At 36.9% G+C, this 21,799-nt stretch overlaps 1 protein-coding gene across 11 annotated transcripts in view; it reads left to right on the top strand.

Moving 5' to 3' along the window:
• DMD (dystrophin) overlaps positions 1–21,799 on the top strand; it is a 2,379,610-nt gene that overhangs the window by 1,069,299 nt on the left and 1,288,512 nt on the right. For all 11 annotated transcript variants that reach the window (XM_045050793.1, XM_045050788.1, XM_045050791.1 and 8 more), the window contains 3 exons: positions 2,059–2,172; positions 3,143–3,298; positions 17,853–18,023. In XM_045050793.1, the coding sequence (XP_044906728.1) occupies positions 2,059–2,172; positions 3,143–3,298; positions 17,853–18,023 (441 nt within the window). The remainder of the gene's footprint in view (positions 1–2,058; positions 2,173–3,142; positions 3,299–17,852; positions 18,024–21,799) is intronic.

Below are 21,799 nucleotides of genomic sequence, written 5' to 3'. Positions count from 1 at the left end.
TCTCTACATGTAAACGTATGTGTACACACACACACACGCACACACTTTTACCAGTATCAGAGGTAGAAGAGAATATAATTACATGGTCCTCGCCAACAAGGAGCTCATATTCTAGTGAAGGGAAATGGTAAGTGTGTTAGTTTCCTATTGCTGTTGTAACAAATTAGTAGCTTAAAACAACACAAGTTTGTTATCTTACAGTTCTAGAGGTCAGAAGTCCAAAATTAGTTGCAGTGGGCTAAAATGAAGACGTAGGCAGGGCTCTGTCTTTTCTAGAGGCTTTAGCAGAAAATCTGTTTCCTTGTTGTTGTTAGCTTCTGGAGATGACATGGATTTCGTGGCTGATAATCCCATCCTCTTTCTTCAAGTTCAGCAGTAGAACATCTTACAGCCTCTCTCTCTAGCTCTCTTACCCCCAACCCCCTCTTACTAAGAACCCTTGTGATTACATTGTGCCTGGCTCGGTAACTCAGAATAATCTTCCCATTTCAAAATCCTTAATCTCATCTGCAAAGTATTTTTTGCTATATAAGGTAACATATTCACAGGTTCCATGGATGGGGCCATGAACACCTTGAGAGGCCATTGTCCAGCCAACGTACGAAGTGAATTAAACAGTGTGGTAAACATTATGACAGTAGACAGAAAGGAAGTCCAACATACACTGGGCAAAGGGGTTATGAAATGTTATTGGAATATGGGTTATTTGGGCTACACCTTGAAGAAGTAGAATTTAGTCAGCTGATAAAGAGAGGGGAAAAAGGGTACCTAACAAAATGAAGTGATACATTCTCTTAGCCAGAAGGGGTTCACTTTTGAAGAGACAAAAATATGTTTGGAGATAAATAAAATATACTATTAGAAAAATGACCTAGGAGTAGATAATGAGCGGTCCTGGATGCCATGCTTTGAAACATGAATTACAACCTAATAGGGGTGGAATTAAAAGTAATAATAATTTGGAACTTCTGCTATTTTAGAGGGGGGAAAGATATCATTGTTTTCAAAGCATCACTGTGATAAGAAGAAGGAGGACAGAAGAAAAACACTGACACATGGAGAGTGGAGAATGGATTAGCATAGGGTAAGATTGAGGCAGATACCAAAAAGACCTAATGCAGTAATCAAGGAGCCAGTGATAAGATCTGAACTAGGACAGTGGTGATGTGGAAGAAATGCAAAACCAGACTCCAGAGATATCGGCAAGATGATAATGTTGAGAACTGAAGTTCTTAGATTTAGTCAAATGCTTTTAAAAAGCATTATTATTAATCATATTGAAAGAGAAGCTTTCTGTGAAGCACATATTTTCAACAGAAATTTAATTAAGAAGGGAGAAAATAGCACATCTGGGCAGCATATTTGAATTGTGTGGAAAATAAAGGAGCTCGAAAATCATACATTTGAAAAGTAGCCAAAAAAAGCAGGAGGGGGAAAAAAGCAATATATGAAAAAGAATAATGGGAGATACTTGGCTATTTATAAATGATAAAAGATGACATTTTTCACCCGATCATTACTTCAGCCTGGTCAAGCAAATAAGAAATTAAAATCAGAAGTTTTCTCTTGCAAGATGACAAAATCTTGTTCTGCAAAGTTCCCAACTAGAGGGACTATTTAAACTGTCAACTGTAGAAAACAATTTGTGGAAGTTCAGGTTTAGGGAGGCTATAAAGACACCATTACATTGAGTTTATTGTTCATAGTTTGTTTTATGTACTGTAAGGGCACATTGTTAGTATTATCATGAGTTGTTTTGTAACTTAAAATTTCTCTAGAGGGGGATATGATTTAATGTTCTCAAGAGTAACATCATAAAACCACATTTGGTAGTAATTTTTTATTTTTAACAATAGCAGACTTCATACACCAGTGCTCATACTGTGGACCATAAAAATGCAGTCTTAGTAAAAATATTCTTTTCCTGAAGAGCTACTTAGAGATATCCTTCAAACAAGGGAATTGTTCCTGGGCATGTGTTCATAAATATCACTGTGATGAATTGTGTTAAGAGAAATCGGCACCCCAGTAATGCTTAAAATGGGTCTCTGATTCCAGAATCACATCAAAACTCTGAAGAAGTGGATGGCTGAAGTTGATGTTTTCCTGAAGGACGAGTGGCCTGCCCTCGGGGACTCAGAAATTCTGAAAAAACAGCTGAAACAGTGCAGGGTAAGTTTTTATATGACCCCTATCATATGAAGTCTTTTATATGAAAGTTATTATTTGGTTATATCAGTGGTCCTTAACCAGAGTTATTTTGCTCCCTTTGGGGACACTGAGCGATGTCTAGAGACATTTTTGTCACAGCTTGGTGTGGGATAGATGCTACTGGTGTGTAGCGGCCCGGGGTGCTGTGTGTGTCCCTCAATGTGTGTATCCCCGAACAGCCCCTCACAACAAAGAATTAGCCAGTTTAAATTGATGGTAGTGCCCAAGGTTGAGAAACTGGGTTGGATAAATGAGGAAGGGAAAAGCATGATCTTTTCCTCAACACTCATAAGATTATTTTAGTGTAAAATAAAGTTTAATGTAAAGGCAACGAAACCTTTGAGCTGTTTATTATGTCTTATTGCAGATTTTGAGTCATACTGTGTTGCTCTACTCAGACCTGCTGCGCTGTACTCTATTATTACACAGTACGGACTTTTGAAATGATATTCATTATGCCATTGTCATGTCGTGGAATGAAAGTAATCTAGCTCTTTAAAGAATTTGCTTTGCAAATCCAAGCTAAAAAACAAACCAAAAAACAAATCCGGCTTACAAATAACCTTCACACCCATCATGCTATAAACAGTTGCAGCAATATCCTGAGTTTGAAAACCGAAATCATTTCAAAAACAGTGATGTCTAAAGCCCATCATTTTCACACATTTTTCCAACAAGGAATAATAATTTTATTTCCTTTTGTATCTGATCTAAGTAGAATACAGATAATTCCGTACTTGATTCATAGCATCAAAACCACTGAACAGTTTTTGTAAGGCTGAGACATCTGTAGGTGGGTGTATATCACGTTTTAAAGGAAAGGACGTACATGCAGTGTCATGAATCCTCATTATATGTTTCCTCTCTTTGTTGTATTTCTAGTATGTTGTGGTAATTTTTGCAGCTGGCTTAAATTGAATTATTTCCTTAGCTTTTAGTCAATGATATTCAGACAATTCAGCCCAGTCTCAACAGTGTCAATGAAGGTGCACAGAAGATAAAGAATGAAGCAGAGCCAGAGTTTGCTTGCAGACTTGAGACAGAGCTCAGAGAACTGAACACTCAGTGGGATTACGTATGCCGACAGGTATGTACGGTCTCTTTCGCTGCAGCTTGCCTCTTTTTATCTAAGTAAGATTTCTTAATGTCTCCCTTTACCATTGCCCATTTTGAAAGTTTCATCTCTGAGTATGTCGATGCCGTAAAGCATGGTTACTTCAAACTAGCCTTTGTCTAGCATAAAAAAACATTCTAATAGTATATATGTTAAATAGTATATATTCATCTTATCGGGATCCTGACTGAGATGACCTTAAATACTGAACATACTGAACAACAGTGTCCTGTTTTTAAGGCCTGATTTTCATCGAATGTTTGCTCTTGTGCATAACTTTGTAATAGTAGTTGGATTAGCAGAACATACTTTACACTTGTATACTTGGTACAGAAATAAAATGAATGAGTAGTCTCTGTGCATGTACAAATATGATAAATGATTTTCACTTCAGATTATTAAGATAGGCAAGTTTGGCTTCTTTACTACATTTATTTCAATAAATGAGCTAAAGTTGGGAAATAGTTATGAATAGCTCAGAGCGGGAAATAAAACACAAAATCACTCTGCATATCCGAGTGCTTCATTTTTATGCAGCAGAGTGTTTTATAGATATTACTTTTAATTTTGAGATTGCATTCTGGAAAATTAAATATTATATACACAAGTACTATATATCGAATACTTCTTGTTCATAAGATGAAATTTTGACCTAAAGCAGTGATTATTTTTCAGTATACCAGTACCTTTTTTGAAGTTAATAAGAGGTTTCATCTTATGTGTATTAGACACAGCCGGTCTTTCGTTATTTCTCAGTAACCTTTCAAAGTTGAAAAGAAATCATGCCACAAGGCAAAAATTAAATTTGAAAAAGTAAAGAATTTAGAAAAGTAAAAGGCAAGGCAAGTCACCCAGCTAATACTGTCACTGGCAAATGCTCAACAGTTCTATTAACTCACAGACGAAGATAGCCCTGGGTCAGCTAGCTTGCATTCTTCTCTGGAGTAAGCCGGCTCTAGAAGGAATGTTCAGGAAAAAAAATATATTATTTAGGTAATAGATTATACCATTTATGTTTTCCTGCAAGGCCAGTATGAAAGCCATTTGTTGAATGTTTCTAATGGATGAATGGAAAGAACAACACCAATTTAGAGCAAGAGGGAAAATGATAGCATATATATATATATATACACACACACACACACACACACACACACACACACACACACACATATACATACACACACATACATATACACACAACAGTATTACTGAAACCTCAAGGTTTTTGCATATTAGAGAAGTGTAATTTTTGAAATATCTCAAGTTAGTCTTAAAATGTCCTTGTTTAAGACCTTATGTCTGCCATAACATACACCACAGATATGCCTTTTAAGAGAGGTATAAACACATTAGCCTGCTTCATAACAAAAATTCCATAGATCCCATCCGTGTTTTCATCACATCCTAGAATATTTTACATCTCTTTGGTTCTCCCTGGAATGTATCACACTGTGTATGCTCTGATCTTATGGGCAAGTGGTCTGTGTTTCTTAAGAAAGGTATCATGCAATCCAGAACAGAAGTCAGACAATACAGTAAAAGTATGGAAGCCAAGCTTGAGTATTGGGCCCAGTTCAGGGCTCCAGAGAGCACTGGAAACTGTAAATCTATGCATTATAGAAATGGCTACACACAAAATGGGGTGTGATGTTCTTTCTTGGGTTAAAATTAACTCATTTGTTTTTAGATGCCAGAATCTGAAAAAAACAATTAGAGACAAAATTGTCCAAATGTCTGATATACTTGGAGATCCTTTGAGATCCCATGATTTGATTTTGTTGGTATAAAATGGTTGGCTTTTTAAATTCTAAAAGTTTGGTATCCAAATAAAAAACCCCAATATTTTAGGGGTTCCTGGGTGGCTCAGTCAGTTAAGTGTCCAGTTCTTGGTTTTGGCTCAGGTCATGATTGCATGGTTCATGGATTTGAGCCCCACCTCAGGCTCTGTGCTGAGAGTGTGGAGCCTGCTTGGGATTCTCTCTCTGTCTGCCTCTCCTCGATTTGCATGCACGTGTGCACTCTCTATCAAAATAAATTTATAAAAACTAAAAAAAAAAAATCCCAAAATTTTAGTTATTTCTAAAATAAAGGATAATCATCATTCAAATAACTCACAAGTTGGTAGACCATACTGGAAAGAAGAAAGGAGGAAGGGAAGGATTTCATAATTATACATATCTTTACATTATTTTGTTATGTGGTTATTAAAGAAACTAATATACATACAATTACATAATTTTTAGAGAAACATTTTTAGGATTTCTTAATTACTTATTAGAATATTTCAGTATATATTATTAAACATTTTGTAACAGATGTTAAGTAGGGAAGAAAATAAACTTGATAAATATCTATCTTCATGGTGGGTATAGTTTAGTAGAGAAGATGGAAAGTAAATGAATTAACATAATATTGCACAAATGCCTAATTTTAATGTCGACAGATTCTCTGAAGGAAGCAATCCGAATGCCCTGAATGAGAGTAAAGGAGCAGGGAGCCTGCTTTTTGTTGGGTAGACAGTTAAGTCTTTTCTGAAGAGGTGGAATGAAAGCTGACATCTGATTAGTGCAAAGAACCTGGCACTTTGACATGGGGACTAGGGAAAGTGTGGATCTGAGATGAAGTGGGAAAAAGTGCTGAGGCAGGGGAGAAGAGTGAGCATGTATGCGGAATAGAAGGGAAGCCTCTCTAAGTGGGGCAGTATGAGCCAGGAGAAAACCAGGGGGAAATAAGTCGTGAATGGTCTCATGAGTCATAGTGAGGACTTAGTATGCACGTTAAGTGCATTGGGAAGGTATTAAGCTTCCAGATACAGAAGTGGCATCATCTCAAGTGGCTGTTTAAAACTTTTCTCTATGTTCCTATTCTATGAAGAATGGCTGGAAGCGGCACAAGCGGAAACAGGCAAGAACCGCAGTTGGCCAGATAGAAAGTACTCCTGGCAAAGGACAGGAAGGGCATGAGTGGAGATGGAGAGACAAGAAATTTGAAATACGTCATCCTCTGGTGACATTATGTTTGGTTCACTGTCCAAACCTCTCCCGATTTTTTCCAAAATCGTCAGTAGAGATGGAGATCACTTTAAAGCTTGTTGTTCTGTCTCTCATTACTGTTTATGTGTATTTTCTCATTATATAGCAAATACTGTGTGGAAGGGATATGTTATTCTGGGAAAACTGGACCAAAGTGCTCGTGTGATTCAAACTTTGTTGAAACTCTTTCCAGCAAGAGCTGTCTCCAGTAAGGTTATTTCACTCAGTGTGCTCAACGTTATGTTTATATAATGTAGTCTTAGCTTTTATCCGTCTTTTTGCCAATTAGGCAAATTCTTCCTTGTTATATTTTCGATTATGGATTCTACACTCATACCCACCTTTGACTGTTATTCTTTTTCTAACATGACACGTTCCTTTCTTCTTTTAATCAGATCCTTTTGGAAATGACAGTATTTGCTGGTAAAGAGTGCTTGCTGGTAAAGAGTCCAGAGAGTCAAGGAGGAATCAAAATGTTTTCAGTTTCCTGTGTTACACAACAGAGTCGGCCACAATGCCTTTAACTAATGAAATAAAGACTTGGGCCTGAAGAAGGAACAAAATTGACTAGCTTAGTAGACTACTCAGTACTTCCATTTTGGTCGTGTTTACTTTGGAGAAGTAGACAATTAGAAGTACATCTTGAACTGGGCGTATAAACTATGTATATAAAGACAGAAATGTCATTTATATAAGGTAACTTCCATCTCACAGTGGAAAGATTTCCGAGGCTCACTTCCCTGAAATACTTGGCCGATAAAATCAAAAACTCTTAAGGATGGAGAAGGATTTCTCATGGTTTCAGAGCAAACATAGTAAGACCAGGAGCTCTGGAACCATATCGCCTCAGTTTAGATCTTGCCCCCACCATAACCTACGTGTGTGGTACTGGAAAAGTTGTTTAATCTCTCCCTGCTTCAGTTTCCCAGTATTGAGAATGTGATGATATTAATGCCTACTTTATAAGAATTTTATAATATTGATCAAATGAGTTAATCTTGTAAAGTATGTAGACGAGTACCTAGCACAGAGTAACCACTATGTACATGCATGGTAAATAAAATAAGCAGACATAAAATAGACATAAACCTGCATATATAAAATTATAAAACACGTGTCATTTCTAAATAATTAGTGCATCAATATATTTTTTTTAATTAGCAGCTCTAAATTTATAGTAGTTACCAAGAAACACTGGGTCTAGAGATTAGAAGGATGTCATTGTCATAAGTTGCAAATCACTGTCTTTTTCTCACTCAATGCATATTTTGGGTGCAATCATCCACAGATCCCTCAGTCACTCTTCCTTATTTCTTGAATATTTTAACAACGGACTTACTGTCATTACTGTCATAATTCTTCCTGATTTCAATATTTTCTCGGACGATTCTTCCAGCCTTCACTACCTTGAAAGCTCCTCTAATGATTGTGTCTTCTATTCTACCTTAGCTACCGGTCTCAGCCCCGTAACCTAAACATTGTCATTACCAGATACTTCTCCATAATTTCAACCTCAGGTACCCTACTCTGCAACCATCAGCACCTTAATTTCCAGCTCATTCCCTCAGTAATCCAACCTCAAAAATTCTTCCTTCCTAATGAAATGCATAATGCAGTGATCTTACCAGCTTCTCATTAGAAAAGCGTTTAATCTTGTCTTGGCCATTCCTTACTCAAAGTTGATTCTATAATCCATCATTAAAAGCACCCCTTGTGTTTTCCCTCAACTCTCTTGTCCTCTCCTGTCTTTCTATATTATATCCATGTGACAGTATCCTACATGGATATAAGGTCAGATCAGATCCACTTTTCAGTTGATGCTGTGCCAGTACCGGGAAGGATGAACATGGCTGGAGGAAAACACATATCATAACTGGCTAGTCTCATTTGGAAATCATGAGTGCAAACTTCAAATAGCCCCTTGGTGCTTATTGGTAATCTTACTGCATTATTCATATCTATTCACAGCCCCACCCCTCTGATGAGTATTTCACAAATTTCTTTTTGCAGATCTCTGCCAGTTCTTCTTCTCTCCTTCCTGTATGGCAGTTAACTAGCTTTGTGTTTCAATGAAAAAAATAGAAACATTTAGAAGGGAGCTTGCATCTACTCCCACTGACTTGCACGTTAGTTAACGACTCTGTTTTCCCATTGTTAACATGAGTGACCTGTGTATACTCCTATGTAAGATGAGCCTTTCCACTTATATGTTGCATACCATCCTCTTTTTTCAGCACAGACATTAAGTCACCTGTTAAACATCCCCTACCACCTACATCAGCAGTATATTTCAGGGTGTGTAGGTGGCTTAGTCGGGTAAGTGTCTGCCTCTTGATTTTTGACTTACGTCATGAACCTGTGGTTCGTGATCTCAAACCCCGCATTGGGCTCTGCAATGAGACTGTGAAGCCTGCTTGGAAATCTCACTCTCTCCCTCTCTGTTAGCCCCTACCCCGCTTGAATGCTCACTCTCACGCTCTCTCTCTCTCTCTCTCTCTCAAAATTAATAAATAAACTTTTAAAGAAAAAAATGTATTTCTTTCCCCTACTAGATCATTTCCATCAGTAGGAAATTATTCTGTAATGTTTCCTATCATTAAAAAAGACACCCCCTTGGGGTGCCTGGCTGGATCAGTCAGTGAAATGTGTGACTCTTGATCTTGGGGTTGTAAGTTCTAGCCCCACATTGGGTGTAGAGATTACATAAAAATAAAGTCTAAAACAAACAAACAAACAAACAAACAAACAAAAACCTTTGCTTCACATTCCCTCCAGCCACTTCTCCATTTTTGTTCTTTTGAGAAACTCTTTCCATACCACTCGTCCTGTTCTGTCTTGAATGCCCCCTAATCAAGTTTTCATCCTCACCACTCACTGAAGCAATTTTTGTCACAGTCACTAGTGAATTCACATCATTAAATCCATTATTTACTCTTTATCTTTGTTTGATTGGCTTCTCTGTCATCTTTTTTCTCTTGGTTCTTTCTTAGTCTGCCTTCAGTTTCCATGACCACTATAAATACCTTTAGTGGTTCCTTTGCCTTGACCTCTAAACTTGAAATCATTCTAGGGCCCCATCTTTGGACTTCTTCTGTTCCTTATCACCACTAAATCTTTAGGTAAACTCGTTCAGCTTTATGGCTTTAAATGTTACTTTTAAGTTATTGCTTCCACAATTTTGTTATAATTTGGACTTTTTCCTAAATCCTAGATCTGTATATCCATCTTCTGACTCAATACCTCTGTATTGATGAATAGATACATTAAATCTAGCATGTGACCCAAATTCCTTATATACTCCTCAGTTTCCTATTCTAGTAGTCATCCTGGAAGAATAAATGAAACTTCATCTTTCCATTTATCCAAGCCCAAACTCTTAAGTCTTCTTGTCTCCCTGTGCCTTTGTGGATGGTGTATGATCCAGCACCATATGCCAAGGTACTTGGGAGGATTCTCACCCTCTCCATAGGGTCTACTGCCTGTTGACCTTGCAGTAGTTCATGAACCTTCTCCAGCCATTTTCAGCCATGGTCTGATAGCCCCTGGAGAACACTGACTTAGAAAACCACCCACAGAAAGTGGAGCCATTTTGTAGGTCCAAGAGTCAAGTGGAGAAGATCAAATATACTCTTGAAACCAAAAAAATCTGAGACTGGATGCATTGGAGAGGTTTGAGGAAAGGTCTGACTTTACCTGCATCATTCCTTCTCCAAGATGACACAGGTCAGTGCCAAGAGAGCTCTTACCAGAACCCTGGTTTCTCCTGTGCAGAAAAGTGAGACCATGTGAGTGAGTGCCCAGCTTCACAGCCATGCGGGGGTGTTAAACAAAGAAGAACATTTCTCTGTCCTTCATCCACAGTACAGAGCTCCACCAGTTTGGGGTAGTGAGCAGCTGGGAGAACAGCAGCCAGGGCTGGAAACTGTATTACAAGTACACGGATCGTAAGAATGTCACTGACTCCATCAGGAGTTCTGCCTACCAGCCACTGGGGTCAGTGTTTTCTCCAACTTCCCACAGCACCACGACTGCCCTTCATGCCACACCCACTTGCATCCCGACCCTTTGGCTGGCTCCCTGTGCATACTCTGGCTGGTGACAAGGGTGAGCTTTTGTAGGATGCTAATGAGCATGCACAGAAGGTTGGTCTAAATCTGCAAGTCTTGGAGAGACCACACACCTGAGCATTTAGCCCCACTCTCGGGAAAGCAAAAGGGAGGCTGTCAATACCTAGTATGGTTTTTGCAGGATGAAGGGAAGCCATATAAGGGTAAGAATTCTCCCACAGTAGGGAACAAGAATTGTGGAACATTCATATTCATAGAAGCCTCAGATAGCCTCAGAACCCCTAACAAGGTTGACAGAAGGTATTTATCTTCTGAAGGCAGATAGTAAAGACTGAAGGAGCTGACTTTTACTGTGAATGCAAAGACAGTGTTGCCACGCTTCAAGGCACATGGACAGTCAAGGAATCACGACACCACCAAAGGATCATAATAATTTTCCAGTAACCAATCTCAAAGATAAGGATATCTGCAGCTTATCTGGTAAATACTTCAAAATAGTTTTTCAAAGGAAACTCAATGAGCTGTAGGAAAGTAAAGACTATTCAATTAAATTAAGAAAGTAATAAATGAACAAAATGAAAAATTTTTAAAAAAGAAACAGAAATCATAAAAATACACAAATCTGAGAGCAGAAGAATACAATGAAAGAAACAGAAAATGTAATAAAGAGCATTAGCAGTAAAATGGATCAAGTTGAAGGGGGCAGAGAACTTATTTATGGAAATTATGGCTGCAAGCTTTTCAAATCTGGAAAGAGATTTGACCATCTAAATTCTGGAGGCTTATAGGCCACCAAAAAAATTCAACTCAAAAACATATTCCCCAAGAGACATTAAAAATAAATTAGTCCCCCCCCCCTTTTTTTTTAGCAAAATGAATTTATTCGGGAATAGTAGAGGAGATGCAATTTGGGACAATTAAACTATGGCAAACCATAGCAAGTCTGAAGAGACAAAAGCAAGGTCAGCTGCTAATAGGTTTTAGGGAGAAATTGGGGAAGGTTGTTTTGAACAAAAGGTTTTTGGAGAAGAAAAGAGTTTAAGGTTATAGCGGTTTCTCCTTGACTATAGGCATTAGTTAGCATATTTTTCCTGGGGTAAGAAGAGAGCTTCCTTCTTCCTGATGGCTATGTAGGCTGCAAGGGGGGTGGTACATTTGTGACAGCTTTCTCTTCAGGTCTTCCTGACTCCATTTTAAATGAGGTTCCCTGTACTTATTTTCACATTTTTTGCCTACAAGGGAACATCATAAGATTTTCTTCCGATTTCTCAGCCAAAACCTTACAGGCCAGGAGATATTGGGAAGATACATTCAAAGTGATGAAAGAAAAAAATTGCTGGAGCCCCGGGGTGGCTCATTTCGTTAAGCGTCCACCTTCATTCAGCTCAGGTCATAATCTTGCAGTTCATGTGTTTGAGCCCCACGTCTGTCAGGTTCTGTGCTCACAGTGTGGAGCCTGGTTGGGATTCTTTCTGTCCCCCTCCCTCTCTCTGCCCCTCTCCTACTGTGATCTCTCTTTCAAATAAACAAACTTTAATAAAAAGAAAAAATGCTAACCAATAATACACTGTCTGGCAAAGTAGTCTTTCAAAAATGAAGAAGAGATAAAGGCTTTGACAGACATACAAAATTTGAGAAAGTTCATTACCACTAGGCCTGCCTTAGAACACCTGCTGAAAGGAGATCAAGCTGAAATTAAAGGATGTTAATTGGTAACATGAAAATATATGAAAATATACTACATGCTGTGATATACTGCATTAATAGAATGAAAGATTAAAAAAATATCATCTAAATAGATGCAGAAAAAATTTTTGACACAATTGACAAAGTTCAACAAACTTTCATGAAAAAACTTAATAAATTCAGTATAAAAGGAATGCCCCAGAACATAATAGAAACCATATATGACAACTTTGCAGCCAGGGTCCTACTGGGTAGTGCAAAGCAGAAAGCTTTTTCTCGAAGATCAGGAGCAAGATGAGGGTGCCCACTCTTAACCACTCCTGTTTAACACAGTACTGGAAATCCTAGCCAACATAGTTAGGAAAGAAAAAGAAAGGCATCCATATCAGAAGGGAATAAATAAAACTGTCTATTTTTAGGTGATGTGTTCTTATATATAGAAAGTCATGAAGACTCCACCAAAATACTGTTGTAATTAATAAACAAATTCAGTCAAGTTGCAGTATACAAAATCATTGTATAGAACTATATGGAAATCAGTTATATTTCTATACACTAACAACAAAATGTTTGAAAAAGAAATAAAACAATCCTGTTTGTGATAGTATCAAAAACAAAAGGAACAAGCTTAACCAAGGAGGTGAAAGATCTATACTATGCAAACTATAGGATTTGATTAAAGAAATTGAAGAAAATACAAATAAAAGGAAAGATATCCTGTGTTCATGGGTCAGAAGACTTAATATTGTTAAAATGTTCATCCTACCCAAAGCCATTTATAGAGTCATTGCAATCCCTATTAAAACTCTGACGACAGGGGCACCTCGCTGGCTCAGTTGGTTGAGCATCCGACTTCGGCTTAGGTCCTGATCTTGTGGTTTGTGAGTTTGAGCCCTGTGTCAGGCTCTGTACTGACAACTCAGAGCCTGAAGCCTTCTTTGGATTCTCTCTCTGCCTCTGTCTCTCTGCACCCCCCCTCAAAAATAAATAAACATTAATTAAAAAAAATCCAATGACATTTTTCTCAGAAATAGAACAAACTGTCCTAAAATTTGTGTGGAACCTCAAAAGACCCCAAATGACCAAAGCCATCCTGAGAAAGAACGACAGAGGCATCATACTTCTCATTTCAAACTATATTACAAGGCTCTAGCAATAGAAACAGTATGACATTGGTGTAAAAATAGACACATAAAGAAGTGGAAGAGAATTGACCACCCAGAAATAAACCTTCATGTATACAGTCAGCTAATATTTGATGAAGGAGTCAGACTTACTCAACAGGAAAAGGATAAGATCTATTCAATAAGTGGTATTTGGAAAACTGGATAATCACACACAGAAGAATGTGATTAGATTTGTAACTCACACCACAAAAATTAAGACAAGATGTGTTAAAGACTTAAAATACCTGAAACCATGAAACCCTTAGAGGAAAACGCAGGGAGAAAGTTCTTTGACGTTTATCTTGGCAGGGATTTTTTGGATATGACACCAACACACAAGCACCAAAAGAAAAATAAATGGAACTACATCAAACTGAAAAGCATCTGCACCTCAGAAGTAACAATCAGCAAAATTAAAAGAGAGCCTAAAGAATGGGAGGAAATATTTTCAAACCGTGTATCTGATAAGGGGTCATTAGCTAAAATATACAAGGAACTTGTACAACTCAGTAGCAAAACACAATCTTGTTTAAAAATGGGGAGAGAAACTGAATAGATGCTCTTTCCAAAGAAGACATACAAATGGCCCAAAGTTACATGAAAAAATGCTCAGCATCCCTAATCAGGGAAATGCAAATCAAAACCACAGTGAAACATGACCTCACATCTGTTAGAATGGCTGTCATCAAAAAAGGCAAGAGAGAGCCAGTGTTGATGAGCATGTGGAAAAACAGGAACCCTCGTGCACTGTTGATGGGGATGTAAATTGGTGTGACCACTATGGAAAACAATATGGAGACTCCTCAAAAAAATTAAAACTAGAGCTATCTTATCCAGCAGTCCCACTTCTGCATATAGTTCCAATGGAAATGAAATCAGAATCTCAAAGAGGCATCTTCACCCCCACGTTCATTACAGTATTATTCACAAAAGTCAAGATCTGGAACAACCTTAATGTTCAGCACTGGATGACTGTATAAAGAAGATATGGTGTACATATACATATATGTGTGTGTATACACGTACATACGTAATTACATATATACCTACAATGGAGTATTATTCAGACATGAGAAAGGAAATCGTGCACTTTGCAAAAACTTGGATGAACTTTGAGGGCATTGTGCTACGTGAAATGAGTCAGAGAAGACCAAATAGTGTACAATTTTCTATGAGGAATCTAAAAAAGATGAACTGTAGAATAGAGTAGTGGTGGTGGTTGTCAGGGCTGGGGGTGGGGCAAATGGAGAGATTTCAATCTAATGTTATAAACTTCTAGTTATACACTGAATAAGTTCTTGAGATCTAATGTATAGCCAGGTAACTATAGTTAACAATACTGCATTATATGCTTGTAAGTTGGTGAGAGAGTGGATCTTGAGAGAGTGGGAATCATATGAGGTAATGGAAGTGTTAACTAATCCTATTGTGGTAATTGTTTCACAGTATGTATATTTATAAAATCATCACATTGCATACCTTAAACTTATGTAAATAGAGCCGAGGTGGAGGGCAGGTAGTGAAGTGAGGAAGGGCAATGCTGAATGTTGCGTTCAGGAATTCTAGAACAGGAAATATGAAGAACTTTCTGTTCTGTACTTAGTTGTGGCAACGTCATCTTAAACTGTGGGGGTAGATTGCACACTTTCAGGCTAGAATGTTTGCATCACTAGTATGACAAAGGTAAGGGAAAAATTGCCTATACCTTTTTATAGATCCTTCTAAAATATGAAACAAAAAATTAATATCTCTGTCTGATCAGGCATAGAACTATGGAATGTTAAGCTTCGAAAAGACCTTGGAAATCATGTGGTCCAACTGTTAGATTAGTTATAAAGCAGAGAGAAAGAAAAATGAGGTGTTGTCTTCAGGTTCACTTAACTTGCTACTGATTGAGTCCAGGTATCCTGATTCCAAAGCTGATGTTCTTTCCAGTACATTTGTGCTGTCACCTCAGAATGACTTCCTGCCTGGTTTTCCTTAAAAAAAAATCAGTCCTGATTCCTTTCTTCTGGTTTAGTTTAATAGCATGTGTGTGTGTGTTTTTGTTTGTTGTTTGTTTATTTGTTTTTACTATAAGTCTTTGGCTAAGTTCCATTAGTCATTCTAATATTGTCACTTTGCCAACTGCCTGAAAAGATTATAGCAGACGATCTAAGTAGAAATTGAGCAACCTGTTTACTTACACTGATTATAGGCTCATTGATTATGTAAATAGTCTTTATACTTTAATTAGTATAACTGTTAGGCATACTGTTCTAGCTGTGTCACAGTGAAGCAATTATTTACATTTCAGTGGATCACCAAGGAGAGTAAAGAACTGAAAGTTGTTTTAATATCATTATATTAGGATTAAGATGGTTGTAAAGAATAAAGAAAATTAATATGGTTCTGTACATATTTAGTATTTGGTAGATACATAAAAGCATTATTATACTAAAATTATCAATTATATGTTAAGACTGTTCAATTAAAATTACATTGAAAGATAGAACTCTACTTAATTTCATGGGAAAGAATTGACGACATTGGAGTAGAGTTCCTTTTTTTAAGTAAAAGAGACACAATATATAATCATTCTAGTACAAAATTAAAATTTTACCCTCAGTGTGGTACAACAGGGTACTTTGTAACAAGTGATTAGCATTCACAATTTTATTTTAGATATTTAAAGTTTTCTGTTTTTCTGGTTAATAAGTAATACATTCTTCTCTAAAAATTAGTACTTCAGGAATCTATGAAGATTTAAAGTCACAAGTCTCCTATTACCACACATAATGTTTTGCAACCTGCTTTTTAATCTTGAAATTATATACTGAACAACTTTCACTTCAGTACAGATGTATTGGTGCTAGATAGTATCCCATTGTGTGTGTGTGTGTGTGTGTGTGTGTGTGTGTGTATGTGTGTATCTCACTATTTAACTTACTTTCCGTGGAAGCACATTTGGATTTGTTTCTAATATGTTGCTACCTTCAAAGCTGAAATGAACAGTGTTCATGCCACTTTGTATTTCTGTGGTGTTGTGATTTTTCCTTTCTCATTCGTGATTTGGAGTCCTTTCTCTTTTCTTTTTGATAAGTTTGCCTAGGGGGTTATCAATCTTATTATTTCTTTCATAGAACCAGATCCTAATTTCATTGATCTGTTCTATGGGATTTTTTTTGTTTCTATACCATTTATTTCTGCTCTTATCTTTATTATTTCCCTTCTTCTCGCTTTAGGCTTCATTTGTTCTTTCCTTAGCTCCATTAAGTGTAAGGTTAGGTTGTGTATTTGAGATTTTTCTTACCTTTTGAGGTACGCTAGTATTGCTAAAATACTTGCCTCTTATGACTGCTTTGGCTGCATCCCAAAGGTTTTGGATCATTATGTTTTCATTTTCATTTATTTCTATGTATTTTTTCCCTGTCTTCTTTAATTTCTCAGTTAGCCCATTCATTCTTTAGCAGGATATTCTTTAACCTCCATGTATTTTTGGTCTTTCCAAATTTTTTCTTGTGGTTGACTTCAAGTTTGATTGCTTTTTTAACAAATTATTTATTTATTTATATTTTGAGAGTGAAGGAGAGTACAAGTGGGGAAGGGGCAAAGAGAGAGAGGGAAGGAGAAAGTCCCAAGCAGGCTCCACACTGCCAGCATGGAGTCTGATGCAGGGCTTGAACCCACAAACCCATGAGATCATGACCTGAGCTGAAGTCAAGAGTTGGATGCTTAACTGACTGACCACCCACATACCCCAAGTTTCATAGCTTTGTGGTCAGAAAATATACATGGTATGGGTGCAGTGTTTTGGTATTTGTTGAGGCCAGGTTTGTGACCTAGTATGTGTTCTATTCTGGAGAGTGTCCCATGTGCACTTGAAAAGAATGTGTATTCTGCTGTTCTAGGATGGAATGTTCTGAATATATCTGTTAAATCCATCTTGTCCAGTGTGTCATTCAAAGCCCTAGTTTCCTTGTTGATTTTCTGCATAGATGATCTAAGTGCGTTGTTAAAGTCCCCTACTGTTACTGTATTATTATCAATGAGTTTCTTTATGTATGTTACTGTTTTGTATATTTGGGTACTTCCATGTTGGGGGCATAAATATTTACAATTATTCATACCCCTTTTTGTACACTGTGTTTTGTATGATTCATGCTTTAAAGTGGAAGAGTAAAAAAAATTAAAAAATACAGTGGAAGAATAGACTCAGATTTATGAACATTAGAAACCATGCCAATAAATTTATGTATCCAACTGAGACATATTATGAAAAAGTCTTTTTCTCTATTCTTCATTCACAGAAAAGCATAGCCCCACACACAGCTAAATTATAGTCAGAGGGGGAATATGTTCATTTTATTACGTGTGCCAAGTAAATGGCTATATCTTATTTTAACACTAATGTGAAATTAAGTATAACCAATCGCCATGAGTTATTTCCTCATTCATGTAAGCTTTTTTACTTGTTACTTCATCTTTTCTATCTAAACTTCCAGTTATTTACAGACTGTTGAGTAATAATATAATGACAATGTTTTGTGACTTTCCATATTCATGCTTTGCTTGTTGCTTTGTTTTATGGAAGGTCTATGCCAGAAAGGAAGCTTTAAAGGGAGGTTTGGATAAAACTGTAAGTCTTCAGAAAGATCTGTCAGAGATGCACGAATGGATGACGCAAGCTGAAGAAGAATACCTAGAGAGAGATTTTGAATATAAAACCCCAGACGAATTACAGACTGCAGTTGAAGAGATGAAGGTAAAATAAACCAAGTAAAATGAAACAAAGAAAGAAAAAAAAGAAAGATGCAACATTGCTTAACATTGTGATTCTGCACTGTCTGTTCTTTCCTTGGCTTAATAGTGGAGGTTTATTTTTAATGAATTCAGCTTCAAGTTCGGTACACATTATGGATTCTGAAACATTTATTTCTTTTAATGCATTGTGGTCAAAATATAAATATTGGCTATCACTGTAAGGAACATTTTCCCCATGAAATTATATAGTATTAAGATATTGGAATCAGCTTGTCACATTAGCTGTTTCCAGTGATGAAAATTCAAATTGAAAATATATCAAGTCTTAATGCAGTGACAGTTGAAAATGTAGTTAACAACCTGTGTTAATTTTTAAAGGGGGGGTTCTAAGAATTTGGATACTAAGTGCTTTAACAGATGGCTTTTAATGTGAATAAAAAGCACTGAGTTTACATGGACTTCTTCTGAAACAGTAGCATAAAAATTTATGTTGATTTGGGACCAGGGAAAGTAGTATGTAGCAGGGACTAGGAAGTGAGGCCTGAAGTAGAATCTATGCAGTGGCCTTGGAAAACTCAGAGATCTCTACTTTGTCATGTCTGCACCATGTCATTTTTCGTTTCTTTTTTTTTTTTAATTTTAAAGTTTTACATACATATGATTTTTTTAATTTTAAATTTATCTATATAGATTCCAGTTAGTTAACATACAGTGCAGTATTTGTTACAGGAGTAGAACCCAGTGATTTGTCACTTTACATACAATACACAGTGCTCATCCCAACAAATGCCCTTCTTAATACCTGTCACCCATTAGCCCATCCCCCCACCAACACCCTACCTAGCAATCCCCGGTTTGTTCTCTGTATTTTAGAGTCTTCCACCATGTCATTTTCTAATGTGAATGTATGTACTGAGAGTTGAAACTTGCATGTAAGTAAATTGCCTGACTCAGAGTGGGCCTCCAGTGATTTGTAACTATAATGATAATTGTTATCTTTCTGTAGTAGCAGTAACACATCATTTAACCACATGAGCCTACATTAAATATTAATAAATATTTGGCTCATGGCCTCATGACAAAAAAAAATCATTATGGAGGCAGACACTTGTGTTTAAAATCTGTTTTTTTCCCTTGCCAACTGTTGGTAAACATGGTTGAGTTTCCTAAACCCAATGGGCTTGACCCCCTCATTTGTGGACTAGGTATCAAAGTGCCTGCTATTCAGTACTATTATAAAGACGAAATAGGAAAGTTCTCAAGCAATGTCAGGCAAAAAATAGACACCCATAACAAAGTAATTATTATTACCGTTATTATTGTCATCAATGCTGCATGGTAAGAAATTAATTACATATACTTTATTATATAATTTATATAATTCGGTGAATAGTTATTATAGGTAGAAAATACATCACAACTGATATGTTTAAATATCACTAGATTATGTAGTTTTTGTCACATGTACAAAGTAAAATTAAAACATATAAGGATATAAGACTATATTTGGATAAACGGCAATAGTTTTCAGGGTATTAAAAGCTACAAAATTGTTCTAATCTAATAATACTACGTATCACTTATTCATATAAGCAAAAAAAACATTAATCGCATACTTACTATGTGCCAAATACCATTTTAGACAATGAACATGGTGGTGACTAAGACATAAACGTGACCTGACTTGGAACTTACGTTCTAGTGGAAGGAGAGCAGGCATTGAATGGAGAAATAAACTCTTTTGAGATGTTGGTAATTTGCCTAAAACATGAAGCAAGATTGTGAAATAAAAAAATAATTGGGTTTAGGTGGGACTTGCAGGCGGTGAAATGGTATTTTAGAAAGGTTTGACATGTAGGGAATTTGTGAGACATTATCTTTAGTCTGAGATATGAATCCTAAGAAAAAGCCTTAAAAAAACCTCATAGAAGCACATTCCAATCAGAGGTAAGAGCTCCTACAAAGACCTTAAGTCTCATTGGGAAGAGAAAGAAGCCTGCCAGCCTGAAGAGAGTAAAACAAGATAAATGACCTGAGATGATTTTGAGGGGGTTGGTAGATAACTGCTGATACAGGAATTTAGTAGGGTTTGGGGAAGTTTTCGTGAAAAGTGAAAGGGGAAACCCATTGTAAGCCTTCAAACAAGAGACTGTAATGATTTTAAATTTGACTGTGGGGAGGTCACTCTTAGGGAAATTATATCATTATAGATGGTGAGAGCTAGAAGATTCTTTGGAAGCAAAAGAGTCCACACTTGGCCTCTGGTGATCCAAAAACTGAAATCTTCACGTAGGTTGAATAATGTAGTCATAGTCACAGGCTTTATCTGTGGGAGAACTAAGAGTAAAGAATATATTTAATTCCCACCCATGCCATCCCATCCCAAGCGATTCCAGGACATTGTTTTTTCTTTTGTTTTGTTTACTTTTCAAGTCATGTGCATCCCTGTTTGCTTTCCTCTCACATTTCAATCCCCTCCTGGCTGTTTCCACAGTCTCCTCTAATATTATGTGGCCACTGCCCCAGATCCCTAAGTAGATAATCAGCAGTGAGCTTGTGTGCAGCTGCTGTACTTCTCCCAGTTCCTTTCTTTGGCCCTGTCCCTCTTTTGGCCCTCTTCCCTCTCCCCTTGAACAGTTTGCCTATCTGGCTAACCAGATCCTTTTTTTTTTTTCCAGTGCTACAGAGCAGACTGTGTGATATTTAAAACTTTTACACACAGTTCTCGATATGAGAAACCCAATTAGTCCACTTTGATTTACTTGTTGAAATAACTGATCTAGCTACCACATCGGTCCAGTATGGGGGTGATAATGGAAAGAGGAAACGCTTGGGCAGCCTATGACAACAACAGCCAAGGGAGTTGGCAAGAAGAAGATGCATTTTCTCGTTTGTTTGCTTTTTTTTTTTTTTTTTTTTTTTTTTAGGCCTGCCAATCAAGGTAATCCCTTCAGGTCTGTTTCACTAGTTAGAGGGTAGTGATGGTACCTTGTCCGGTCTTCCTCCTGTGCTCACATTGAGAGCACATTTGTCTTCATTGTCAAAAGAGACTGGCAGACCTACTCAGACGTCTCTCCCTAATTTACTCAGGGAAAAAGTGGAGATGTCCTTCCGTGTATTTATGCTATTTCCTGTGCTTTAATGAAAATGATAGTGCTGTTTTCGTAACTTCTTTTCACCCCTATAAATAAAACCTTTTAATTAACATAAAAGAACCTAGGGGAGTGTTTGATAAACAACACCTGACTTCAAAATTCTTTTGGAGTTCTACAGTGTCTAAATGGTAAAACTTTATATTAAACCTTTAAAAAAATCTCTGATATTTCACTTTCAACGTTTTCTTCTTTATATATTTTTTTAACTACACTTTCGTAACCCCAGTCCTTGTGCTTCCCAGAATTACAAAGATGTATTTACTGTTGTCGTATGTGTAACAGACTAGAACTGTGATTCTTACAACTGAGTGAGCATCACGTTCACCTAAAGAACTTGTTCAGACACAGACTTTTAGGCCCCACCTCATAAGTTCAGATTCAGTAAGTCTGGAGGAAAACCTGAGAATTTTTATTTTGAACACATTGTCAGGTGATGCCAGGGACCAAGTTCCAAAGTGGTTTCAAGGAACCATATTTTGAGAACCACCGATTTGAGATACTGGCAATGAAAGGTGTCTGAGCATATGATGGTTAGGTTCATGGAAACAAAGGGAGGAAAAAACATAATTTCTGATGAGGATTTTACCTAAATTCTACCAACCATTATTTAGTTTTCTACCTT

This window comes from Felis catus, chromosome X, assembly GCF_018350175.1.
Source record: "Felis catus isolate Fca126 chromosome X, F.catus_Fca126_mat1.0, whole genome shotgun sequence".
Taxonomy (NCBI): domain Eukaryota; kingdom Metazoa; phylum Chordata; class Mammalia; order Carnivora; family Felidae; genus Felis; species Felis catus.
This window is presented reverse-complemented; position numbering and strand designations above follow the sequence as displayed.